This window comes from Egretta garzetta, unplaced genomic scaffold (genome assembly GCF_000687185.1).
Source record: "Egretta garzetta isolate BGI_Z169 unplaced genomic scaffold, ASM68718v1 scaffold367, whole genome shotgun sequence".
Taxonomy (NCBI): Eukaryota; Metazoa; Chordata; class Aves; order Pelecaniformes; family Ardeidae; genus Egretta; species Egretta garzetta.
The window spans coordinates 694,599-721,229 of NW_009260192.1; the positions used below are offsets into that span (position 1 = coordinate 694,599).

The 26,631-nt window shown below is 40.5% G+C and overlaps 1 protein-coding gene across 1 annotated transcript in view; it reads left to right on the top strand.

The window, feature by feature from the left end:
* ZPLD1 (zona pellucida like domain containing 1) overlaps positions 1 to 20,054 on the top strand; it is a 25,339-nt gene extending 5,285 nt beyond the window's left edge. The window contains exons 2-10 of the mRNA XM_009642205.1: positions 1 to 210; positions 3,636 to 3,817; positions 4,485 to 4,557; positions 7,680 to 7,777; positions 12,495 to 12,575; positions 13,419 to 13,590; positions 14,989 to 15,097; positions 17,917 to 17,946; positions 19,879 to 20,054. The exon at positions 1 to 210 is cut by the window's left edge and continues 6 nt beyond it. Coding sequence (XP_009640500.1) covers positions 1 to 210; positions 3,636 to 3,817; positions 4,485 to 4,557; positions 7,680 to 7,777; positions 12,495 to 12,575; positions 13,419 to 13,590; positions 14,989 to 15,097; positions 17,917 to 17,946; positions 19,879 to 20,054 — 1,131 coding nt within the window. The remainder of the gene's footprint in view (positions 211 to 3,635; positions 3,818 to 4,484; positions 4,558 to 7,679; positions 7,778 to 12,494; positions 12,576 to 13,418; positions 13,591 to 14,988; positions 15,098 to 17,916; positions 17,947 to 19,878) is intronic.
* The last annotated feature ends 6,577 nt before the right edge of the window (positions 20,055 to 26,631 follow it).

Sequence of the window (26,631 nt, forward strand, 5' to 3'; positions counted from 1 at the left end):
ATCAATGTTTTCTGTGGAGTACAGACAATTACTATGAAGATAAATTTTTGCACAGTCCTTTTCTCTGGTTATTCTGAGACAGATCTGGCACTGAATGGGAAACATGGGGATGCCCACTGCAGGGGTTTCATCAATAACAACACCTTTCCAGCAGTGGTCATTTTCATCATCAATCTGAGTACTTTGGAATCCTGTGGAAACACTTTGGTGGTAAGACAAGGTCAAAGTGAAACTGTAGCATGGCTGTTTATGCATAGGATCAAGTGAATAGCCTTGACAGCATTGTATCTCTTGCAGATAATGTTTACATTGTCTTGCCCAGCTAGCAATATATTGCATACATCAAAGAAAACCGGAGAAAGCCGGTAACTTATAATCTCAATTACTAATGAGAAAATGTGGTGGGACACACATTATCCTCTGATTAGAAAGTATATTTTTCATCTTTAAATTTTTTTAGTGGGAAAATGGGATTTTTCCAAGCCATTTTCAAAACTCTTGCTGAACATGCTGTAATTTTTGCTGAAAGTTTTCAAATACCCACTTGGAAAATGAAAGTAAAATATTTTTAAGAGTTTTTATTTAGATAGGTGAAAGTTAGTCTGGGTACCTAGTTCTGTGCTCTCATATGTGAGGGGCTTGCTGATGTCTGCGATAAGGTAATGACTGAATATACGAGAGGGGATAGTCTGGTCAGAGGGCCCAACCCCCCAGTAAACACCTCTGCTAGCAGTGCCTTGAGGTCTTGCCACCTCCTTGGAAGATCTCAGCTCAATATGGAACTGCCTGGCAACAAACCGAAGTTTTCAAGCAAACTTCGAATGCCTGAGACACACACACACAAAAGGCTATCTAACCTATGCACTCAATTCATGACAAAAAAGTCAAGATGTGGGACTGAAGTTCAGATTTGTATCTTCAGCACTGATCTCCTAGTGCACAGTCACTCTGTGCTACAGTGTTTTGCCTGGTGGTGTGACTTCGGTGTTTACATTTTATGTTGCTGTTTCATGCATGGGTAATGCACATCTTTGTACAGCTAATGACTAAATCTAGTCCTCAGCTGTGGGTGAGATTTTGGAACCAGGAGCTGGCTTTGAAGTCTGTCTTGTACCCGTATAATTTAATTTTCTTCAGTGAAACTATCTCACTCGGGGGAGGAGGAGAAGTCGGGTCTCAAACCTTCTAAACCAAGGGAGAGAAGTTGTACAGTCTGTGTGTATATCGCACTGTACAAGCAGTAATGACTGTAGTATAACTTAAAAAAACAAGTTTAAAAATGTATAATTTTTAAGGCTTATAGTCTATCTGGAATTCACACTTGCACTTTGATGATACCTGCTAGTTTTTATAACAATCCCCCTGTTTTCTGTTGCTAATAATTTTGTGAAACTGGGCTGAAATGTTCGATGCACTCTGTGACCTATTTGCCTCAGGCTGACTTTCATTCTAAAATTTCAACAAAAAACCAGTTCAGCAAGTTCAAGATTCTATTTTCCCACTTTCCCTGAAAAGCTGCAGCACCTCCATGACTTGCAGTAGAAGAATTTGCCAGGGAGCAACTTTTTCCTGTTCCTGTGGGGTTGGTCACATTGTAAACTCCCTGAACTTGCTATTTGATTATAACTGTAAGAGCTTGATGTTTGTTTAAAAAAAACCAACCAAACAAACATAAAAACCAAAACCCCAGTCTGGTAAGTCCAAGTAATTGCAGCTTCCCATGAAGCCCACCACAAGGCTGTACAGGATACAAAGACAAAGTAGCAGCTGCTAAAAATACAACCAAAATTTCCCTTCATCCTCTCTCAGTTTATGCATGCTGTGCCACAAAGAGGATAAAGGAGCAGGGAGCATTCCTTATCATGCTCTACTGCTACCTGAAAGCAGGGTGTGGTGAAGTTACTTGGGAGAAGGGACTGACACCCACAAGCGATAGGACAAGAGAAAATGGCCTCAAGTGGGTGTCAGTCCCTTCTCCCAAGTAACAAGCAATAGGACAAGAGAAAATGGCCTCAAGTTGCTCCAGGGGACGTTTAGATTAGCTACTGGGAAAAATTTCTCCACTGGAAAGGTTATCAGGCACTGGAACAGGCTACCCAGAGACATAGTCGAGTCCCCGTTCCTGGAGGTATTTAAAAGATGGGTAAATGAGCTGCCTGGGGACAGGTATAGTTGGACTTGATGATCTAAAGGTCTTTTCCAACCAAATGATTCTATGATTCCCCACACTGCAGTAGTACAATCCCATGCATTTCTTGGCTGTGTTTCACAGCAAAGACCTTTAAACTCATTTTCAGTAAGAGTAAGAGAAAGACAACAGTTCAGGTAGAGCTCAGGTAAAACCTGGGTCTATCTGTAATATAGCAGACACAACTTTTTATTTTTTGGGGATGGGGTGGTGAGGAAGCTAAACAGAGTTGTAGCTGGCTATACTACCTTAGTGCTCTAGCCTGTGTGTTTTAGGCGGGGAACAGATCCTAGGAAATTTGATTTTTCATAATTTTCCTGCCACTTAGCAAATGATTAGGTATACTGTTGGCAAAGTGTATGGCTGCATCTGTCTTCTAGTCATATTTTCTCTAGCTAAAGAAATCAAAATACCTGCTGTGTATCCTGTGCTACTTAGTGCAGAACGTTACAATCCACACGCACCTCAGGATGATTCTTCATGATGAAATGTCTTTTTAAGAAACTGTGTTCTAAATCTATTTGAAAGCATCTGTGTTGCTAATACAGTTATACAAAGGAAATGCTACAGCGGAAGTCCAGTGCCATGTTAATTGGCCATATTGTGTATGTGCCTGCTGAGAAAGCAATTTGTGATGCTTTATCTGCTGTTTTCAAACCATCCCCTTATTCAGAGCAGTAGCTACAGATGAACTGGGGCTGGGCTGCTACCAGGAGGAAAGGGTGTCCTTCAGTTTTCTGGAGAGCTGTGTGTTATTGCTGGCTCTGCACACTCTGTGAGCCTGAGCAACACAAGATAGCATGTGTCCAGGGACTGAATTAAGGCTGCATGGGCATTAAGGTGGTATTACTTTTCAGCTTTTGCATTTCTGACAATTTTTCTTTGGCACATAGTTTGTAACTTAGATTGAGGTGTGTGTAAGGTAGACAAAAATGTAGACTTACTATTTGGCTTGTATCTGCTTATAAAGTACAGTGGGTTTGATGTGTCAAAAACAAAGTTCAAGAGTGACAGAGTATTGTTTCTGTGAATGAAATTGCTTGTGTATTGACTTTACTGTTGTGTATGGAAGCTCATTTTAAGCTAATATTTTTTTTAACTGTAATAACTTTTTTAACTTTTCCCCGCAAGTCACGTGAATTTCCTGGGAATGCTCAGAAAAAAAGTACCTGCCAAAAAAAAATACTTCCCAGATTCATCAGTTTTTTTCTAATGTTCCTCCAGTCTGTGTTTTAGAACAATGATATCATTTGTGAACTGTGTATGTATGATTTCGAGGAGGTGAAAAACAGAACACAGGAAACATATTATTAAACTAAATTAGTTTTTGAAGGATTTCCTGAAGATATCTCTGGATAAATTATGGGCTAAAGCATCAGTGTCTTTAGGTATCTTTTGCTCCATAGCTAACTTTCTGATAATAGTTGTTTTCTGTCTCCCTCAATAGGTATCCTCAGCTCGAGGTATCAATGCTTATGGAAATACCTCAGTGGTACAGATAGGTAACGTTTCAGGCTATATTGATACTCCAGACCCACCAACGATTATCAGCTATTTGCCTGGGCTCCTGTACAAATTTAGCTGTAGCTATCCACTGGAGTACTTGGTTAATAATACCCAGCTTGCTTCGTAAGTGTGCTTTTCATTTCTATGTGTTTCACTGCCATGTTTATGTAAACTCATATGTATGCGTTTATACGCATACACACCTAAATATATGCATGCCATAGCAGTATTGTTAACGTAGGGATTTTTAGCTGTTAAAGAATAAAGGGAAAGGAAAAAACACTGAAAGAAGAGGTGATGCAAAGGAAAATCTGTAGCATCACTGTATGAGATAACATAGTTTATGAAGAGCTGCCTTTATGAAGAGAGCCTTAGATAATGTAAAACTTCCCTTAAAATTCAGATGTTCTGATGACAAAATGGTAGCAGCGAAAAATGGAAATTCTTCACAAAATAGTTTATAAGCCTGTGTATATAGAGTGCGAGAGAGAATATTTCAATGAGTAAACCTTGTACATCATGAAAAGTGGGTTCCTTTTTGTCACTTTGCCTCTCTGATAATTATTTTTCTGATTCATGTTTTCAACAGTATCCATTACTTTCTGCATAGTTAAGGTTCTGTCAGTGTTTCCACTATAAATTCCTATTTCTGAAGTTTATAACCCAAATGCATAAATTAACTCCTTGTGACATGACTCATTGAGTTTTTTAACAATCAAAACCACTGAAGTATGTAAACACAAAAATAAGATATCTTCATGATGGCTTTTTGTTTCTGGTTCTGTTGTAGGTCATCAGCTGCTATTTCTGTAAGAGAGAACAATGGTACATTTATCAGCACTTTGAATTTGTTGCTTTACAACGTGAGTATAAAACTGTAGTGTATGGCCTGGACTAAATCAGTCTCTGCACTATGTTGGTGCAAACTGGATAGGCTCCTCTTCATTATTTGCTATTCCCTTCCCACTGCTCCCATGAAGAACCAAGATTTCATCCAAGCATCTTTCATCTGAGTTCCCTTGCCCTTTTCATTTGCCTGTACCTGTTGTCTTGTATTTATATAGCTGCTCTTTGAGGATGCACATAGTCTTTTTGTTCTGTATTTATACAGTTCCTCAGTTTACAGCTCTGGCTTTCAGGTTGTAGTGCCATGTGAATAATCAGTTGTAGTAATTATCATACTCTGGAGCGCATACTTGTGTTTGTATTTATTGTGTGTGTGTGTATATATATGTGTGTATATGTGTACTGATACAGTGAGTACTCTGTAGAATTCTGTAAAAGTATTCTAGACCTGTTCCCTTAGTAATAAACTGTAGCACTTTAGCTGGGGTATTTTTATGTTCAAGCCTCATCAGAGTGTTTTGATCATCTGTGATTGTAGTGAGGGATGTGGGATTTGTTCCAAATCTATAGCCCACTGTACTTGTTGACTCATCATGTGGACTTTCAAGATTTTAAGGGTTAATTTTAACAGCTTTTAACTCAGACTTCTTCCATATGTTTTAGATAATTTAACTTGAATATGCATTATTGTATAAGCTTTTTCTGTGTAAATACGGATGGTGACAGTAAAACATGAAAAATGCACAGACCTCTACTTAACAACATTAATCTCTGAAATGATATTTTCCTGTTGATTAAAATTTTTATTCATACATTTTAAATACCTGATTTAAATATCAATTTTTCAATCTATCAAGCAACATTTTTGTAAATTATGAATCTGATTTTTTCATTATTATTCATGCTATCATGACACTGAGTTATAATTCATGCAACTGATTTAAAAGTCAATGCTTTATGCTTTGAACATAATGAGCTATAAATATTGTAACAGGACATTTTCCAAAGGCACACTTAAAAAAAAAATATCATGTTTGTTTGACTGAGCAGAGCTCCAAATAACCTATAATCTGTTAAAATGAATACTATACTTCTCTCATTTTTAAATAAACCTGTGACCAGGAAGATGGGGCAGGGTGAGGGTAGCCAAAGTTCTCAATCAGGATAAGCATTGACCACCACATGTTTGCTGCCTTTCAGGGCCCAGTTCTGCACGCAGTCAGGTATAAATACTATTGATGCTTGCACTGAGCACATTTTTTCCTCAAATATCACATGCCAAGCTGGGGCTTTCATCCTCCCTACCCCAGTGATTTTACAAGTCGACCATGAACAGTGGTGTCTTATCCTTCTGACTTCAGTCATATTACTCTAGTGAGTAGCACTAGCATGAGTAATACTGCCAAGGCTGGCAGATTCAAGTGATGGATATGCCCTTCTGGTTCACATCCCAGGGCTGGGTGTGTACACAGGCAGCTTGTGCATTGCCTGCAGTCTCCCTCTTGGGGCACCCGTGGTCTTGTGAGCTCTGATCCTGTGGGTTCTCTTGGTCCCTGCTAGAGACTCCTGGTTTTGTGAAGGCCTCGAGGCTCCCATCCACCTTTGGTATCTGTGAGGGGTTGTGTACAGAGGAGGCTCTTGACTGTGAGCAGCCGTACTTTCAAACTTTAGCTGTAGTGTTACTTCCCAACATTGACACTTCATCTTCTCAGCTCACCTTCATCTTCCCTCACAAGGTGGTGTTTACATTTACCTTGTGCTGTTAGCATGTGTTACCATTAGGAAAGACAAGAGGAGTTGTTATGATAGACTCAGGGTTTAATAGCAAAACATTTAATGGGCTTTCACAGAGCCTAAGTGGCTATGTGCTTTTAGGCCTTCTTGTAAATGCCTGTCTAAATGAATAAAAACTACTCTTTAAGAAAAAAAAAGAACTATGGAATATAATAGTGAGGGACTTGCTGTAGACTTTTTAATCAGTTTGCAAAATGTGACAGAGATATGTATTAGAGAAACATATATTTCATTTTAAAGAAGTCAAACTTACCTGATCTCACTTTAGTGGATCTTCAAGGACTTGCTCTGTGTATGTTGCAGAGCTGGTCTGTGTGTGCATATGTATGTCCCGAGGCCTCTGATGCTGCAGAGATTGAATATTGGGCATGCTGTGAATTTTGACATTGTTGCTTTTGAAAAAATACTTGATTTATGTGCTTAATCCTTCTTGTTGCTGTCAGCTGCTGCTCTTGGTCTTACCCCCATCACACTGAACCTGGTCAAAAATATATAAGAAAAATTTTGTTAAACATATTGAGTGTTTCAACCTCTTATAAGAGGTCCCAACGTGCTGAGTCCCTTGTGTGTACTGGATTAGCAGCCTATTTGACATAAGTGATGTTATCAGTAAGTGCATTTTGATATGCTGAATTAATGTCTGTCACTCAGATAGTTCATGGCATTGTTGCTAAAGTGACATTAATGGTTCAGCCTTTGAATAAGAAACCAATGAAACAGCTATATCTATGTAGCAGTATATGGGGAATTCCCAATTTTTACGTTGTATACAGCTTTTTTAAATAGTAGAATTTAAATGAAAATGTTTGTTACTTGTAGCCTTCAACAAGCCAATTTCTAAACTACATTTTGCATAATAGAATGTGTTGTCCTCCCAGACTAAAGCTCAAGATATATAAAATCTGATGGCATTGCTGTTTCCACTAAATCAAACAACCTTAACAACCTTTGCTGGGAGAGGGTACACTGTGACAACTCAGTTCAGCTTTTCCTTTACAAAACCACAGTAGCTGCTATGTAGGTCTGTAGGTGCTGGGAGACTTACTGAGGTGTCAATGAATGATCCCTCTTCTTTAATCAGCAATCCAACCACTTCATAAAACCATAAATAGATTCCCCAAAATAGTTTCATAGGATAAGGCCAGTCAAGTGGTGTTGATCTTTACATACAAACTTGTCGCCAAATGCTTTGGCACTGCTTTTTGCTTTTTCCCTTACAGAGGACAAAGTAAATGACTGTCCTACATAGAAGGGTCAGAAGAATTAGGTGGGAGTTCAGTCTGTGGATGCAGATGGGTTGTTATAGTGGGATTTCTGGTACACTGAGGCAATGTTTGTTTTTCAGGATTCGACCTACAGCCAGCAGCTCCTCATTCCAAGTACAGGTTTACCTTTGAAAACCAAAATATATGCAGCTGTAAGAGCAACCAACCTTGATGGCAGGTACCATAAAGGACGTTATTTCTTGTCTTGCTTGCTTTCGACTCTTGGTACTGAAAATTTTTCTGATTTGGAAGCAACTGTCTTTCCTCAGAGCCTTTTGTATGTCAAAATAATGGTTGGTGTTTGATAATTGCTACCCTCAGCTGGAGGGTATCAGGTCCTTGATGGTGAATGCATATCTTGCTACTGTCCTCATTATGAAAGTTTTCCTGAATTATCCTTTAAATCCTGTGTTGGTGTTATTTAAGAAAGGGTCTCTAAGATCAAGTGAGAAACTCCAGGGCTTTTGTTGTGGTTTAACTCCAGCTGGCAACTGAGCACCACACAGCTGCTTGCTTGCTCCCTCCATCCCACTGTGAGAAGAAAATTGGAAATGTAAAAGAAAACTTGTGGGTTGAGATAGGAACAGTTTAATGATTGAAAGAAAGTAATAATAATAAATTGTAATGAAAAGGAAAATAACAAAGAGAAATAAACTCCAACAAAGACAAGTGATGTAAAATGAATTGCTCACCAACTGACTGATTCCCAGCCAGTCCCTGAGCAGTGGCTTCCCTAGTTTTATTGCTGAGTATGATGTCGTATGGTCTAGCATACCCCTTTGGTCTGTTGGGGTCAGCTGTGTCAGCTGTCCCAGCTGTGTCTCCTCCTAGCTTCTTGTGTACCCCCAGTCTGCTCGCTGGTGGGGCAGCACGAGAAGCAGAAAAGGCCTTGACTCTGTGAAAGACCTGCTCAGCAATAACTAAAACATCCCTGTATTATCAACACTGTTTCCAGCACAAATCCAAAACAGCCCCATACCAGCTACTGTGAAGAAAATTAACTCTATCACAGCCAAAACAAACACATTCTCCACACCTTATTCCATACCAGTTATGTCATAGAATCATAGAATCACTTTGGTTGGAAAAGACCTTTGAGATCATCGAGTCCAACCTTTAACCTAACCCTGCCATCCCACCACTAAACCATGTCCCGAAGCACCTCATCTATCCTTCTTTTAAATACCTCCAGGGATGAGGACTCTACCACCTCCCTGGACAGCCCATTCCAGAGCCTGACAACCCTTTTGGTGAAGAAGTTTTTCCTAATGTCTAGCCTAAACCTGCCCTGGCGCAGCTTCAAACCATTCCCCCTCATCCTATTATCTGCTACCAGGGAGAAGAGGCCGATCCCTCTGGTCTCACACAATCCAATATGTTCTCATTACCCACCACCACCCTTCCCATCCTTTGATATAATACACAGATATCATTACCTTAGTCTATGGACCACCCCTGTGAAAAGTCTGCAAAACATCCATGAATGTCCACAAGATGTCCACTGAGTTCATGTAATCCATGACTTTGGGCTTCATCTGTTATGGTGGTCACTTAGGACAGGAGAGGTCAAGTGTTGTATGGAGTTATTGGGCACCGAAGCTAGCTCAGGCTGGATCGCTGCTGCGCTTGCACTGCTTCTTGTAAGGCTGGTCCTCTGTTGGTTCAGGTGGTTCCTGCTATGGTAATTCCTATAACATGCAACTCAAATTATGGGTTACAACAATTTAAAGTTATATCCATTACAATCTCCACCCTTGGTCCCTTTGGGCCAGGTTATAGGATTTAACATTGCAAGAACTCTTCCCCTTGCTCCTAGCCTGGCTAGCAACAACGCGTTCCTGCTGTAGTAACTTCCATAACATGTAACTCAAATCATGGATTATTTTCACCCAGGATTAAATCATCTTGAGGTACACATTGGATTCCCCCATCCTTCTGCATTACCAACCAAGTGCACCCAGGTCCTTCAGCAAAAACAATCCCATGAATAGGTTTATCCTTTCCTGAGGAAGGAGCAACACAGACTGTTTTTCCAAACAAGTTCTTTATATGTACTATGGAATCTTACCTCCTTCCACAGTGTGCAGGGGTTTTGATTGGGCAGGCCAGATTGACTGGCAGATCCTCCAGAGTTAGCTAGCCAATAGCTTCTGCTAAATGGGAATCCCAGTGCTTGAATGTCCTGTCACCCATTGCTCTCAGTGTAGTTTTTAGCAGTCTATTGTATTGTTCAATTTTCCTGGAGGCTAGTGCATGATAGGGGATGTGATATGCCCAGTCAATGCCATGTTCCTGGGCCCGGGTTTTTATGAGGCTGTTTTGGAAATGAGTCCTGTTGTCTGATTCTTTCAAGGGTGCCGTGTTGCCATAAAACTCACTTTTCAAGGGCCAAGATAGTATTCTGGAGAGTGGCATGGGTCACAGGGTATGTTTTCAACCATGCAGTAGTCACTTCCACTATTGTAAGCGTATGGTGCTTGCCACAGTGGGTTCATGGTAGTGTGCTATAATCAGTCTTCCAGGCTTCCCCATGTTGATACTTCAGTCGTCGTCATCTACACTAAAAAGGTTTTAGTCTCTTAGCATGTTTGATTATGGTGCATGTTTGAAATTCATGGATAACTTGTGTAATGGCATCAATAGTGAAGTCTACCCCTTGATCAGGAGCCCATTTGTATGTTGCATCCCTTCCTAAATGTCCTGATGTGTCATGGGCCCATTGAGTTATCACTAACTCACCCTTGTGTTCCCAGTCCAGATCCACCTCAGCCACTTCAATTCATAGAATGGTTTGGGTTGGAAGGACCTTTAGAGGTCATCTAGTCCAACCCCCTTGCAATGAGCAGGGACATCTTCAACCTAATCAGGTTGCTCAGAGCCTTGTCCAACCTGACCTTGAATGTTTCCAGGGATGGGGCATCTACCACCTCTCTGGGCAATCTGTTCTGGTATTTCACAACCTTCATTGTAAAAAATTCCTCCTTATATCCAGGCTAAATCTACCCTGTTTTAGTTTAAAACCATTGCCCCTTGTTCTTTTGCAATAGGCCCTGCTAAAAAGTTTGTCCCCATCTTTCTTATATACCTCCTTTAAATACTGAAAGGCTGCAATAAGGTCTCCCTGGAGCCTTCTCCAGGCTGAATAATCCCAACTCTCTCAGTCTTTCTTCATAGGAGAGGTACTTCTCCCAGAATTTTGTGGCCCTCTTCTGGACCTGTTCCAACAAGTCTATCTTTCCTGTGCTGAGTGTTCCAGAGCTGGACACAGTACTTCAGGTGGGGTCATACTAGAGCAGCCCAGTCTGCTTACTCATTGTTTCCATGTTCTTCAGTGGTACAGCTCATGGGTATGTGAGCTTGTAGTACATGCTATGTACTTTTACAACCAGGTTCTCTACCTGGGCAGCAATATCTTGCCATAATTCAGCAGCCCAGATGGGTTTACCTCTGCACTGCCAGTTGCTCTGCTTCCGTTGCTGTAATCACGCCCACAGGGCATTTGTCACCATCCATGAGTCAGTATGGAGATAGAGCACTGGCTGTTTTTCTTGTTCAGCACTATCTAAAACCATCCAGCTGGCTTTAACCTCTGACAACTGACTGGATTCACCTTCTTTAGCAGTTTGAGACTTGTGTAGAACTCCACAGAGCAGCCTTCCACCTCTGATGTTCTCCCATCCTTGAGCCTCTCCAGGTGCTTTCTTCTAAAGGTTCCAGGTGGGGCCATTATTCCTGGCTGAGGTGTGAAGCATGTTTTTCACATCTTGTCCTGTCTGGCCTGGCCCAAAGGCTACTGTTGCATGAATGGTCTCCTGTTTAATTTGTTCCAAGGCTTGCTGCTGCTCAGGGCCCCATTCAAAGTTTTTCTTCTTGTGGGTTACTTGAGAGAGAGCAAGCTTACAATCAGGCTGTAATTTGGAATATGCATTCTCCATAAAACTATGATACCTAAGAAAGCTTGTGTTTCTTTTTTGTTAGTTGGTGGAAACACGACTGTTATTTTGTTGATTGCATCCTTTGGGATATGGTGACACCCATCTTACCATTTTGTTCCTAAAAACTGGATTTCCTGTGCAGGTCCTTTGACCTTACTTTGTTTTACAGCAAAACTAGCTTTCAAAAGAATGTGGATTATTCTTTTCACCTTCTCAAACACTTCTTCCTCTGTGTTGCCTCACACAATTATGTCATCGATATACTGTAGGTGTTCAAGAGCCTCACCTTGTTCCAGTGCATCAATCCATGACAAATGGTAGGGCTGTGTTTCCACCCCTGGGACAGTCGATTCCAGGTGTACTGGATGCCCCTCCAAGTAAAAGCAAACTGTGGCCTGCACTTTGCTGCCAGAGGGATCGAGAAAAACGCGTTGGCAATATCGATTGTTGTATGCCATTTGGCAGCCTTTGTCTTCAGTTCATATTGGGGTTCTAGCGTGTCTGGTACAGCAGCACGCAGTGGTGGTGTGACTTCATTTGGGCCTCGATAGTCCACTGTTAGCCTCCAGTCTCTGTTAGATTTTTGTAACAGCACAGCTTTTAAAAGTGGGATGGCTTTGATTTCTAGTCCTATGTGGCCACGGCTTCTGTAAGGAAGTATACAATGTGTGTTGGTGTGGTGGCTGACTTACATGAATCAGTGTGATTTGATGTATACAATTCTGCTGATATGCTGTTCTGCTGACTTTTGTAAGTCATGGGAAGAAACAGATGATATGTTGGCAATGCAGGATGACTTGTATGTGACCTGCTAAATACAGTAACTCAGCTTCATTGTAACAGCCTGCATTATCAGTTTGTACACTTGCCTCTACTGTCTTTTAATCTTGTCTCACTCATTCTCCACCCCTACTTTTACGCTGCCAGTTCCCCTTATCTATCACTTTGCTCCCTGTGCAGGTGGAATGTTTTGATGGACTACTGTTACACCACACCATCTGGTAATCCTAGCGATGATCTTCGATATGATCTTTTTTTCAGGTAGGTCCTGTGCAAACCCAGTGTTTTGTGGGTCCTTCCTTTAAAAAAACAGTTATAAATTTCTCCAATAGTGGTGTTCTAAACTGACTAGAAAGTCTAAGCAATATTATTGGGGAGGGCCGAGGGCTGGGATTACAGATAACATGTCAGGACTTATCTTGTTTGTGAACATAAACATAGAAGCAAATGCAAAGTCATAAGAATTATGAACGTAGAGAAGCATATATCTAAAATGGTTCTACTAGAGATGCCATAAGCACACAAACTGAATCCTAAATTGACCTTTATTTTACCAAAGGTACCCTTGTGGTGAATGACAGTGATGTAAAACATCATAGACTCTGGTTCAGGAAAGCAGTTAAGCGAATGATTAAAGATAAATAGATGCTCCTGCTTCTACTCCTAGTAATAACTTTTATTTTAATTGGAACTTTGAAAAACATCTTGGCAGTATCTCAGATTAAATCTTATCAGTGACAGTTGCTGGAGAGGTGCTGTCTTCATTTGGAGTTACCTGTCTATACCAGTTAGCATACCTGATTACTTTTTGCTTCAGGTCTCAAGTTTCTTTGGGCACTGGAATTAAACGGTACCTTGGTTATAGCTGTGATGTTGCAAAACAAAACATAATGTTTTTTGTAGGAATGCGTTTCAGCGTAGGACTGTGCAGCCTAACAGGCGGATTGTGGCTGCCCATGTTGGACGTTAGGGCACAGTGTTCTTTTCCAAAGGGCTAATGCACTGAAATTGCCGCTTAAGTTACCTTATTCTTAGCTAAGAGCTTCAAAACGCTAATCATATATAGCTGCTCATCCTAGTTTTAATCTTCTCTACAAAAACTAGCTGTGACAAGGACCCGCAGACAACTATAATTGAAAATGGCAAGAGCCAAATGGGCCGGTTTTCCTTTGAAGTGTTTCGCTTTGTGAAGCACAAGAACCAGAAGATGTCTACGGTCTTCCTTCACTGTGTGACAAAGCTGTGCAGAGCAGATGACTGTCCCTTTCTTGTGCCAGTAAGTTTTAGTGGACAGAAGTTGTTGTTAATTATCTGGATATAAAGTAGGCACACTGGAGTTATTATGCATACAAATGCTATGGAAGTTTGGATGGCACAGAATAAAGGTGACTTGCAGAGTCTGAAGTAAGAATGGGTTTTGTGTCTGAAGGAATGTAAAACAACTGATGAAGAATAGGGCAATGACTACTATCATCTGGAGATAGAATAATACTAGACCTGTGAAACACAGGTTGCTGAACATGTGAGAAATGACCTCTCTGCCTTTTAGTCCTTAATTCATTTTTTAAAAGTAATAACTCTGAGACAGCTTCAGAGCTGATATTCTTAGTATAGCATCTAAGAAACAAGGTATCCACAATTGTAGTGGATGAATAGAAATGTCTTAGGATAGAATTTATGGAAAACTTAAAGCTATAGCAAATGCCATTATACTGACAAGGAAAATTTGAAAGAGTTTCTGATAGTGAAAAAACCCTACATTCCCTATAGTTTATTGCAACCTCCCATATAGTTTAGAAACTGCTGGTTTGTTGATGTTCATGAAATTCTATCAATTCAAAAATTATTTAATTTTAGAAGTGTCAGGAGCAACAAATGTATTTTGGGAATTGAAACATTTAAACATACATATAAACACAGAATATTCTGTGTGGGTGTCTTCAGAATGCTGCGGTATTTGTTCCTTTTGAATGACTTACCATTTAGAATTTTAAAATACTGTCAGTTCAGTATACTTCTGACACTGTGTACATTATTTTATACTTTTATGTTACGCTTCTAAATAATTTATTGTTTCTATCGAATTTATGTTCTGAGCTTTTTGAAGTTCTTTCACAAGAAGTTGAAATTAAAGAAATGTTCTGGTTGAAGCTTACTTGAGTACCCAGGATTAAGGTAGATAATAAGTTAGAGATGTTAAAGGTGGATTCCAGATGACAGAGTGCTGGGAATTGTTTTAATGTGGGTCATTGCTATTTAGAACTCCATGGAAAATGTGTGAACTTTAACTTGAGAAACTTGCTAGACTAAGGATTGTAGAATGTTGTCTGTCCCCAGTCAAGCAAAACACATTTGTTGGGGAACACTGTCTGTAAACAAAGCTTTGGGAAATTAACTACTGAAAATTTAATATACTATAAGATGGATCTTGTATACAACAGAATGTAGTTCTATAAATGAAGTGAGGCAAAATACAACGGGAAGCTGGGCATTTATAAGATACACTTCTAGGGAATATTGCAGCTGTTTTTATTGCAAAGTAATTTAATGTGTACTAAAACAAAATCAAAGTTGTAGTGTCGCTTATAAAAGAGTTTACATTAAAGCAGGAAGCACAGAAGGGCAATAATTCCATTCCACTCTGAAACTCTGATTGTTTTGATTAACTACGCAGATTTGTAGCAACAGAGAAAGAAGAGACGCTGGTGGCAGGACAACTTGGAGCCCTCAGAGCACCTCTGGCAATGCTGTAATTTCTGCTGGCCCCATCATTACGAGGAGTGGTAGGAATGAGCAAAGTATTTCTATGGACTGCAGGAATTTCAGAAACCTGCAGTTTAGTACAAATATGCAGTGACTTACAGAAAGGGTGGATTCTCCATGAGTTTCCTGGGTATTTTTTTTTCCTCTACTGTTAGAGTCTTTGGTAGAAATTTTGAGCTAATATTTCTGTTTGGCTCTTATGTGCTTCTTTTGCACCCCGATAAAAATCAGTGTGGGATACTGTTATGCATATAAGGCCGTTATAAAAGCCCAAACTCAGTAGGTTGACTTCTTTTTTTGTCAGATTTCACTGAAGATAATGGAATTTAAGGTACTGTGTTCAGTGCTGCAATTTAATTTGGACAGCTAATGAATATTCACTGTCACTTTCTATTCACCATTTCTTCCAGCTTCACCTGTGGGTTTTTATCAAAGTGTTGCATAAAATTAATACATGCTGTGCTTAGCCTTCAGCTGTAAGAAAGAAATAGGCCAAATGTAAATTCTAAACAGAGTGGGCCAAAATCTACTCCTCTGAATTCAGGGTGAAATTCCATGATTTCCATTTTTATTGCCAAAGTTTAAAAAAAGCAAAACAAAAGAGAGCTCTAAATGCAACCTGCGGTCTCTGAGAAGAATTTATGTGACTGCTGTTGACAAAATAATAAAAATAAAATACTTGAAAAATGTTTAAGAAATTCTGTTTACAGGTTTTCGTAAGTAGTTGCAGTTAAGCAACTGATTTCAGCAGTCTTAGATTTAGGAAGCTGAGAGCAGGACTGAATCCTATCTAGGAAAAATAATTGAAACACTTGAGAATAAAATCCTTCTTTACGTGGAAAGTTGTTGTGCTCCCACATACAAGGAGAACAAATGACCCTCCAGAATAGGGAAGCATCTAGCAAGAGACCATTTTTAGAACAAACATCCTGTTATAAGCAACATTTCTGCAATGAAAATGAGTATTTTTGTCCTGCGTTATACATAATCCCAACTGAGTTGCTGCTATCTGATTAATCAAGAAAAAGTGAAAAGAATGAACTTCAAAGTTGCATGCATGAGTACTTATGGGAAATGAATGACAGATTTGCTCGGGCAAACATGTATGCTAGAGAAATGCTGCCTTAGGCAAGGAATGGAAACTAGATAAAGCTTGTTATATGAGCAACCCCTGTTAGGTAATACAGCTTATGATTCAAATGTTGTGAATGCTATTTTTACAATTAAAAAAACCCAACTCATCAATTACTTTTAAATACTGCATGGCTTCAAGCAAACGAATATTTGTCCACGGGTGTTTAATGACCCCAAAGGATAAATGATTTTGTAATTTCTTGACAACTGCTGAGGTTTTTTAAAATGAAAACATGAATAAGTCTGGAAAAGGAAAATAATAATGTTTTAGGTGTCTTCTACTTGAGATACGTGGCTAAAGCTTTTTGGATTAGACTTATTTCTGCACCTCCATGGTGTGCTTTTAGAGCATCCCACTCCTGCTGACAGAAGGATGGTTTGATGGGAAGTACTCTGAAAAAAATGCGATTTAGTTCTGAACTCTGCCATGAATTTCCTGAGTAGCATTGGGCAAGTCACTTAATCTGACTTGTGCTTTACTTTTCCTTCTGGAAAAGGATGCTCATAATATTTTCAAGGCCAAGTCTGGTCATGCTGTAGTATGGATACACTTGTATAAAGCCCATCAAACCCGCTGCACCTGACTCACCATAGTACCTACCCCAGTATTAGGTCTGCAGTTGCATGGATGTGCAACCCCTCACTTCCCTCATTTAGGCTGGTGCTGCATATGTCCCAGGGCCGGTCCTGCGCACATCGGTGTCTGCAGAGGCACCTGGAGTTAGCCAGGCTTCCCCGTACTCTAGTCACCAGCTGTTCAGGTAACAGAGCTGTTTATGCAGTTACCTTGATAAGAACCGCGTAGTGCTACTGCAAGTGAGTAATGGTCCTTCTTCTGTGTATTTCTGAACTCTCATTACTAACATTTTGTTCTTTTCAGAGACACTTTATTCTTGTTTGTTAATCTAAAATAAGCCATTACAGGAGACATACACAGAAGAAAATGTTTTAGTCTCTGCGTACAGAAACAAAGCAGGTAGCTACTTGTGAAGGTGAAATTTGTGTAGCTTTTGATGGATGTCTCACTTAAACTTAGAAGACAGCTGCTCAAAACAAATGTATACGTGAGCTGTGCTTACAAGTTGCACAAAAAAGCAAAAGCAGTGCCAAGAAACGTAGTTCTGAGATGGACAATGGTAAGTAAGTAAAAACCGAAGACAAAATACAAATGTTTCCCTGCATATAATGCCACTGTGTAACTGTCAAGAGAAAAGTGAGCATGTGGAAAGGGCAGTTTTGTAATCATTTATTACAAAATCATTTATTACACTGATGTATTTTTCCTTGAAAAACTCAGGTTAATTTTTTTCTCTACAGATCTTCTTGTAATATGATTAATGATGAAGAGACTTGCATATAATACTATGCCTGTGGTTGTATTTTTATTGAGGGACAAAATAGAACTGGCCACATTTTCAATTAAGAGGTTCTTGCATTAAGATGTGGGGTTTGGGGTTTTTTTTTGCCATAGAATACTAAGTAACTTCATATTGGTGTGCTCGCATTAAAAATGAAGTGGTGTCATGTAATTAATGTTATCCTTATTCTACCAGAGATGTTAAAAGCTACTAGTCAGCATTGCAAGTATTGCTGATGTGTGTTGAAAATAAAGCTAGGGCTATTGGCTTTTGTGTTGCAAGGAGGGGAGAGGAGGTAGGCAGAGTTATTTGTAAAATATAATGCATCCCATTTTTGTTTTATACAGATGAGATGCCAACCAACAATTCACAGCTTGGTAAGTTAATCAGAATTCCAAGAAACATAAAAGAGGGTTTATGAGTGAAACAGAACGGAGGGGATGAACGATTTTGAGCTCTATGCACTTAGCTGGAATGTTTTTTTTTCTTTTTGGCTTTTTTTGTCACTTAAATGAGTCAATACTGACATGCTGTAAAGAAAGCAATTGGTGAATCTGGAATGCTCGGTTTAATTTGTGTACCCAACCCCACCAATATAGCAACTTCTAATTCCTGGAGTTGAAATGAAAATCTGCTGCTATGACATCTGAGAGTGAGGGAACGTTTCAACTGCCAGATGCAAAATAGACTTAAGCTATAAAATTTGCTTGTGCCATGCAGGAGTAGAAGCACAAAATGGTTATTATGGTGCAGTCCAGCTCGGTTTACAGCTCAAAGTCAGAAGAGCTCTGCTTCTGCTCCTGTTCTCCTGGCATTTAACCACACACAGAGCCTGTGGAGAAGCTTGAGTAGAACTTGTGGTCTGTCATGGCAATGAAGGAAATAGGCTGCAGGGGAGATCAGGTATCTAAGTTTTCGGGTGTTTCTCCTTTGGGCACTTGGAGGACTTGTTTCAGCCTGTCTGTTATTGTTCTATGCTGTAAACAAGGAGTAGCTAATGACTAAGAATGGATGGTCAAGGTAATCAGGCAGTCCATTGAACCATTCTACCTCTTGTTCATAACAGGACTGAGTGGCACAAGCAACCTATCCTGTCCTCTGAACTCTAAAAGTATTTATTCCCTTCTTTTCTCAACTTAGAACACATACAAGCAGCTACCTTTCTTTCCTGGCATGGAAGCAAAGTTCTTCTTGTAATGAATTGCTCCCTAGTGTGCTCCTACCTGTGGGTATCATTAAAATAATAATAAAAAGCAAATTCTCCATTTGCTGCACACAGCTTGCTGTATTAATGGCTGCTACCTTTCCTTCACATCCAATGAAAGCAGCAGCCCTCTCCATCCCAGAGCAACAGCATTCGTGTGTCTGTTGCTGTCCCAGTGGAGAGGGTAGAGGTAGAGCAAGGTGGGATTACTACTGTAGTGGAGAGAAGACAAGTAAGGTCAGCAGGCAGCACAGTGTTGATAAGGGGAGGGAAACCTGATCAACAGAGCTGACTTTTTTTCAGCTTTGGTGAGGGGGAGGGATTGGTGAAGTTGAGGGCAGGTAGCTGCTTCTGGGAGGAGCAGTCTGGTTTCCCACCTAGAAGTTCTTGTCATTTCACCTCACTCTCCATCACTGGTAATGGCAAACACAACTCCTGGGCAACACACATTGGTGCTTTGGGTAGCACCAACCACTCAAATGTTTTTTTCCCTCATGATGAAAAAGATGGTACAGGCTGGGTGTGTGTGTTCCAGTATCCAGGAACTGGTCCACGAACAGCCTCTTGAGCTACACTAAATATTAAATACATATGTTACCTCCTCTCTCTGAGAATTGATAAACATGTTAAGAAGCCTTCTGTGATGGACAAGCTTAGACTAGCTCAGATATCTGGTGCCAGATATGCCTGCTAAGGATTTATATACCCTTTGAATTGAGATGTGGATAATGATATCAGGGAAGAAATCCTTTCATTAACTCAGGCCACAGATCCTTATACCTCTGCCTTGATAGTTCTTGGACAGTGATAGTCTTGCCTTAAATAGCACAGGTCAAGGTTGGTCACTAGCATATGAGGGATTATGCCTTATAAGTATCCTTACTGTCTTTATCAGCACCCTAGCATGATGGATATTGAAAGAACTGATAACAGTTTTCAAAGTGTACTTAATAAGCTTTATCCAAGTAGCCGGGTGCTCATTCTGAAGTACAGTTTTAGTCCCTTAATTGTAATTGTTATAGGATGTTGTAATGGAAAGACAGTGTTTGGCACTGCTAAGAGATTCTAACCACATCTTACCTGTGCATTTTTGTTCTCCTTGCAGCTCATCCAAATGGACCTCCTTTCCAGCTGAACTCCGTCACCAGTGCACTGATTTCGGGCATTGTCATCCTAGGAATGACAAGCGTTTTCTTTTTTGTATGTTCCCTAACTCTTCTACACAGAAAGTGGCCCAACAGTTCAGTCCTGAGTGGCATCCGAAACCCAGTTTTCAACTGAAAGTGGTGTTTTACTTGCACTTTTGTTTTGGGGTTGCCTTTCTTGTCCATGAAATATTATTCCATTAAAAAATAATATTAAGGCAACACTCCCACTGTATCCAGCTTCTGTTCCAGCTGTTTTATATTTGTAGATTTGGTAGATGCTGTTGTGTAGGTAAGCAGCAGTGATATTGGTAACAATCCTAGAAAATTAAGAGAATCTCAATTGTGTTTGTAATCAGACTGTATGACATCATGCCCATGGGTGTGCTGACAATAGAGCTTGTGTCTCCAGCTTCCCAGTAAGATCTCAAAGCTGAAGATGCTGAAAGTGAGAACCTTTCCAAGTATGTCACTCTTATACAAAACCTGACATATTCAGAAACATTCATAAGTTTGTAAACACCTACTAAGATTAAAGATCACTTCTATTTTGTCATGGTATTTTTCACAAATTTGAAAGAACATTTGTCTCAGGAGGAACTTGTTTTCATCTTTCTTGGCTAAAAATAACCCCAGAGAGACTTAGAAAAAGTGACTTATGCTTATTATTCACTTGGAAATGTTTTCTTAGATACATCTTCCATCAAATTGTCATGATAACATGTGAAGGACATAATTTGACGGGTTATCTTTGAGTCAAATGGTTTTGGGCAAACTGCAGTTGGTCCCAGGGAAAAACGCTGCAGTTCTTGAGGCGGAAAAATTTTTTTCCAGCAAAATCATTGAATCTGCAAGCTTTAAATCTAACCTTAATCTAACTAAACTTTTAAATTAACTTTAAATCTAAGCAGAAAGTAAATTCTGTCCAGAATTGCCACAGATGCAGCCTACAGTCAAATTTTCCTACCCTGGGAACTGCTACAAGGGGAAAAGCATTCCTTTCCCACTGACTCTTCGAAAAGGCAAGCCAATACAAGCATGTAACGACCAAACTTCCCTCATACAAAATTATTTTTGAGCACAGTTTGGCAGTTGAGTAGAAGTCTTACTAATATCCTAATTCGTAAGGGCCGGTTTTGCAGTTCTTGGATAAGGCTTTCCTTTCTACATGAAGAGTTGTAAATCAATGCTTATTTCTTTAGCATATTTTCTGCATGGATTAGACTTCTTCACTGCATGGATGAGGGGAAGAGGGCAACTAGAAGGATAACAGGCCACAAGCAGTACTGTACTGTTGACTCTAGTTAATCTGATGAACATCAGACTTACCTGAAGTGAGTGTGAGTGACCGGGTGCCCTCAAACAGGAGCACAGGGCAGTGGCATAGCTGTGTAGAATAGACAAAAATGCTGGTGCTAGAGAGGCCACTGTAGACACAACATCTATTAAGCTGGACTGGATAGACAGTTGGGATTTTGGTCACACATACAGCAATTAAATTTCATCTTTCATGTACTGTACATACTGGCCTAGAAACACCTCACTGATATTTATCATCATGCTGTGTTAAACCATGTCTTTGTTTTCATTGATGTGACAACTGGCTAATGATCGGGGCTCTTTGGCTCTCAAGACTAAAGATAAATACAGACTTGTTCTCAGTTTTCTCTGATCCTGCAAATGCTGTATAAAGGCCCGTTGTTCGCAAGGTCCACTGTGCTGTAGTGTGGTATCCCTAACAACCAATACTGTGCCTGTTTTCCTCCAGTCTTAATACCTCAGAAACATTTTTGCACTTCAGGGGTTAGGTCTGATGACATGTAAAACATGATTGTTTAATAAAATTATTTGAAACATTTCAGAACGGATGCTTTGTCTGAACTGTCTTCCTCCCGCCGTCAGATTGTTACAGTTTTGTACGTGCTTTCAGTGACCTCATTCTATGAAGATGAAAACTGGACATGCTTTTAAAAGTCAGTTTGGTTAGAGCTTTGAATATATAGGATAAATTAATACAAGTGTAGCTTTACTGGCCTTTAAAGGAGGGTGATAAACTCTGGAGATTTATATCCTGGTCTGGGGATAAATAAATTCAGATAATCTATTTTAATTTACTCATAAAGACAACCACAGAAATTCCATTAATGTAATTACTACTTCATAACCAGCAGCTTTAGCTGAAAGTTTCCGTGATGGAGATAGCCATTACCATCCTCAGTAAGTTGTTCCAACAGTTAATTGCTGCCTTTAGTACTTTTAAAAAGACTATTTCTAATGAGTATGTGGCCAGCGTAGCTTGCCAGCCTTTAGAAACTGTTATGCCTTTGTCTGCTAGACTGAGGGAGACCCTTTTTCTAACACATATCTCACACAATTTGCTTAAGACCAGAGGAAAAAAAAATAGTGAATGGTGCTGCAAAAAACCCCCTACAAAACCAAAACCTGATGATATGATAATATTATACTTGTCCCATTTCAATTTCTCTGTATTTCTGGAAAGACAGTTTCTTGCTTTTATGTTGAGAAAAATAATTTACAGTAACTGGCAGTAATTAACAAAGGCTTGACCAAACTTTTTGAGGCTTGGGGGTAGCCTGTTACAGAAATGGAGCTGTTACCCAATAATATGCAAAATGTTTTTCTTATGTTAGTTAAAATTTCTGGAGTGGTTTGTTTTTGTGAAGAACCGGGCAAGATTATGTTCTCTGTGTAATTTTTCCTCACCTGAAAATTACCAAAGGGTGATCCCACACCAGTTAAATTAGTGAACAGAGTTCCCACAGTCACCTGAAGGAGTCATTACTGAGATTGCTATGGATTGAATGTATTTGTCTCCATCATTCATTGAGATAAATACCTGTTCCTCCTTGGTAAAGCAACATGGAGAGTCACAGGTGGTAAATGATATCTAAAACCAGGCTTACTCATCTGCAGATCTGATGTGGGAATGCTTTACAAATGTTTCTTAGGGGAGGTGAAAACTTGAGCCAGGCTGCCCAAATATTTCTAGCAAGGGGAGGACTGACTGTATTTGTAAAAACAACCCCATCCCAGTTTGCTTGAAAGAAGTGTGCAGGTATTTAGGAACATGTGGAGGCCGTAACTCATGACTTCACAAGTTTCAAGAAACAAGCAGAGTAGAAGTCGAGTGAATGTGCACGAAGGTTGCACCCTGCTTTTTGAAGGGCAGGATGTTAGGTGAGAGGAAAGGGGGAATGGATTGAAAACACAAATTACATATGGTGGGCAGGGACTTCTGGCACTTGAGATACCAAGTTTTAAATGGAGCAGTGAACTGAGATGACACTTTGTACTTTGGATGAAGGAACTCTAGCCAGATACATAATGGGGGGGTGTGTGTCTCACTGATGTTAAGTGAAACTGAATTACCGAAAGAATAGTGGCTCTGCTAATAAAATCATTTATATTAAGGGCGCTCATTACTTGTGTTTAAATGCTCTTTTTGCTTAGAGGTCAGGTTTACTGTACGTAAGCACGGAGTACTGAAACGTTCTCAGGCTGTGACCCAAACTGGGGGGCAGACAGAAAAGAAACTGAGAGAGACTTTAAGCTTAGGCCTAAATCCAGTAGAATTTAATAAATCTATAAAGAGGTGAAAACACTTCCTGGGTTCCTGTCTTTGGATGAAATAAATGGCATATCCAACTGGAGCTATGCACACCAGTGCTTGGGATAAATTCAGCTGATATTTGAGAAATGGGCCTTGGCAAGGGAACCTGGAAGTAAATCACATTTCCCGCTTCATTCGGCAGGCAGTATTTCTTACTCTTGATATCTCTTAGGCTCTACAAATATGCCAGAAGCAGCAGCCTTGCCCGGTTAAGCTACTCATCTCTTCTACTGGAGACACAGGTAGGAGTATCGCGATAAACTAGGAAGTGTTCCAAGTGTGGCAAATTGGTCCTTCCTTAAGTTGCTCCCAGGTTTTATTTCAGTGCCACTCGGACCTTTCCCATGCCTTTCAGGAAGAAGAAGTAGGATGGAGCTGGAAGAAACAGCGGAGAGCAGCTCTGCAGAGTCCTTAGTGGCTGGACTGGCTGTCTGACCCACCGGCGGCTTCAGGGCTGTGTCGTGGCTCTTTGCTGTGATGTCTGTTTTGAAAAGCGTTTATGACTTTTCTGTTATTCACTAATTAGCTAACCCTTTCCTAGCCTTTAAAAGAATGTTTGTACAATTAGGAAGCACATCCTTGAGACAGTAAAATGGAAAATGCAAGGCAGAAAAGTTGTTGAGGTGACTTAACTTGTGAAGAAAGTAATTACTGCTGGCAAATCGAGGGGTATTGCTGGCCAGCCAGATTTCAAATGCTGATATTACATTTATAACCTCTGCTTTTGGACTTCACTGTGTAGTGTGAAAAGGCCTTTGTGCTAAAGCAAGACCCACAGCAGTCCTTGTAACCAAGAAATACTGTTTAGCAATAGCCGAAATGTTTTGCAATTTCACTTGCAGTCCCCTGCTAAAAGGGGAAATCTTCAGTGCTTTGGACTTGTAGGATGGTGGTTCTTAGAGACATATACAGTGTCCTGGCCTGAGCAGGCACTGCATTCCCTGTTTACGTGCTGAACTGACTTGCCTATGTTTAGACTCTAGGTCTCTGAGGTGTGTTTATCAAACTTGCTTGTTTTAAATAAATAAAATAAAAAAAGGCCTGCTTCAGCATGTTTTCCGTTGGCTTCCCTGGACTGGAGAATGAATCAGGTTCCTGCCAGCAGCACGCTAAATTTCCCATCATGATGGAGAGGCTGAATGATGCCCATTACAGGTACTGTTCGGAGCGGGTGAGGCAATGTCTGCTCTTGTGATTGTTTTTCCCTCAGCACTTTAATCCCTTGTTTCTTGATTTAAGCTGAGGTCTGCCTCTATTCAGTTAATTTTATTATTCTTACCGGGCGGTAACATCTGTCTGCTCAGCAGCTGGTTTTGAGGCACAGGCATTAGTTGTTTTTTTTTTTTATTATTATTTTTGAACACAGATTTTATTTATTTTTTTACCTTATGAAGGGGGATTAGTGAACAGGATTCATCAGTGTGATCACAGGTTACTTTATGTAGCAGATATTCCTGATTTATTTTTTCCTCTCCAGATTGTAGTGAATAAAAATAATGATCCTGTTAATGCAAATGTTAATTGCAGATGAATGTAAGGGCAAAAGTTCAGTGTGGGATCTGGACTGGATGATTCATTCGACGTGTTCACCAGTTACGTATTCCGTGCGGCCTTGCATTGCTTCTGGAGCCCCTGAGTTGCCAGGAGGCAAGTACTTGCCGTGTGCTCACAGTTTGTGTCTCACTTGCAGAGTCAAACCCTGCTTCTGGATGTCAGGGGCTGCACAGCTGGGTCAGTGCTGTGTGGTGGAGTAACGCCTGCAGGGCTTCCCTCCCTGTACACCCCCCCAAACTGGGACCAGTGGGCTACAGGCTGTCATCATGGCACTGTAACTGGTACAGCCAGAGCCATGACACGGTGGCCAGGACGGCTGCTCCCGGTCAGCCTCATCGTTGTTTCCAGGTGCCTCCTAGGCTGTGGGTCCTACTCTGGTAGTGCTCCGCACGTGCTTCATAACTTGGCAAAGCTCGAGCATAGCCTTGGCGATGCTTTCGCTGTTCATTTCTGTTGCTGCACATCAGTATTGCCAAGTAGCTTGTTCTACTACACATGAACTCCATGCAGACTCGCTCTGGTGGGAGCGCTGATTAAATACACTAACAGGAGCGTATGAGTTAGTGGGAAATCGCTGAGTAACCCCCTCTCTGGATAATTGTGTTTGCTTGCACAAACACAGGCAGAGCAAGGAGAGGGGGAGGTGGCAGTGCTATGGCCTCAGGCTCAAGAGCTGCCGAGACCTCAGGTTGGGAGGAGAAGGCACAGCTTTGCTCCCTGTCTGCAGTCACCTGGGCCGCAGAGGCTAGCCTGTGTGTTACATGGCAGGAATTGATAACAATTTATGGTATCTATGGGGCAACGATATGTCTACTCTTGGCCTGGTATGCTCCGGGGCAGTGAGTGTGTAAGGTAGGCTCTGTAGTATAAACTGTTCTGACTGTGTCATCCTAGGGAAATCTGCTTTGATACTGAGCCTGCAAAAAGATCACAAGCGGGCAGAGGCAAAAACTTGGACACTTGCATGCTTCCTCTTGTACAGGTCGCTTCTGTGGCAGGAATGGGCTTTTTGCTTTGATGATGCTTTGACATTCTCAGCACCGTCAGCTGGGAAAACCTTTTATCAGTGCTTGCAGAGGACTGCACTTGTGTACCACATGGATAAGAACCTCTCTCTGGGAGCCTTTATTAAATTAATTGCACTTAATAAAGGTGTTTCTGGTCTGTCAGGCCAAATCTGTGGGCGTGGCTTGTGCTTTGGCTCTTAAATTAGTTAATGTTAAATTTGGACATGCTTTGGGTATGGTCCTGTTTCAGTCACTACTCTGATTTTAATCCTTTAGAGTAGGAATTGCCATGAGCTCATGATGGTGCTTTGTCTTTTCTTAGCATTTTTCAGATCTGCAAGTTCTTTAAGCTTATGAGTTTCTCTCCAGGCTGAACAAGCTTCATTCCCTCAGACTGTCCCCACAGGGCAAGTGCTCTAGCCCCTGACAATCTTGGTGTCCATCCACCAGACTTGTTTCAGTTTATTGATGTCTTCCTTCTATTGGGGAAGACCAAAAAGGGACACACTATCTAGATGATG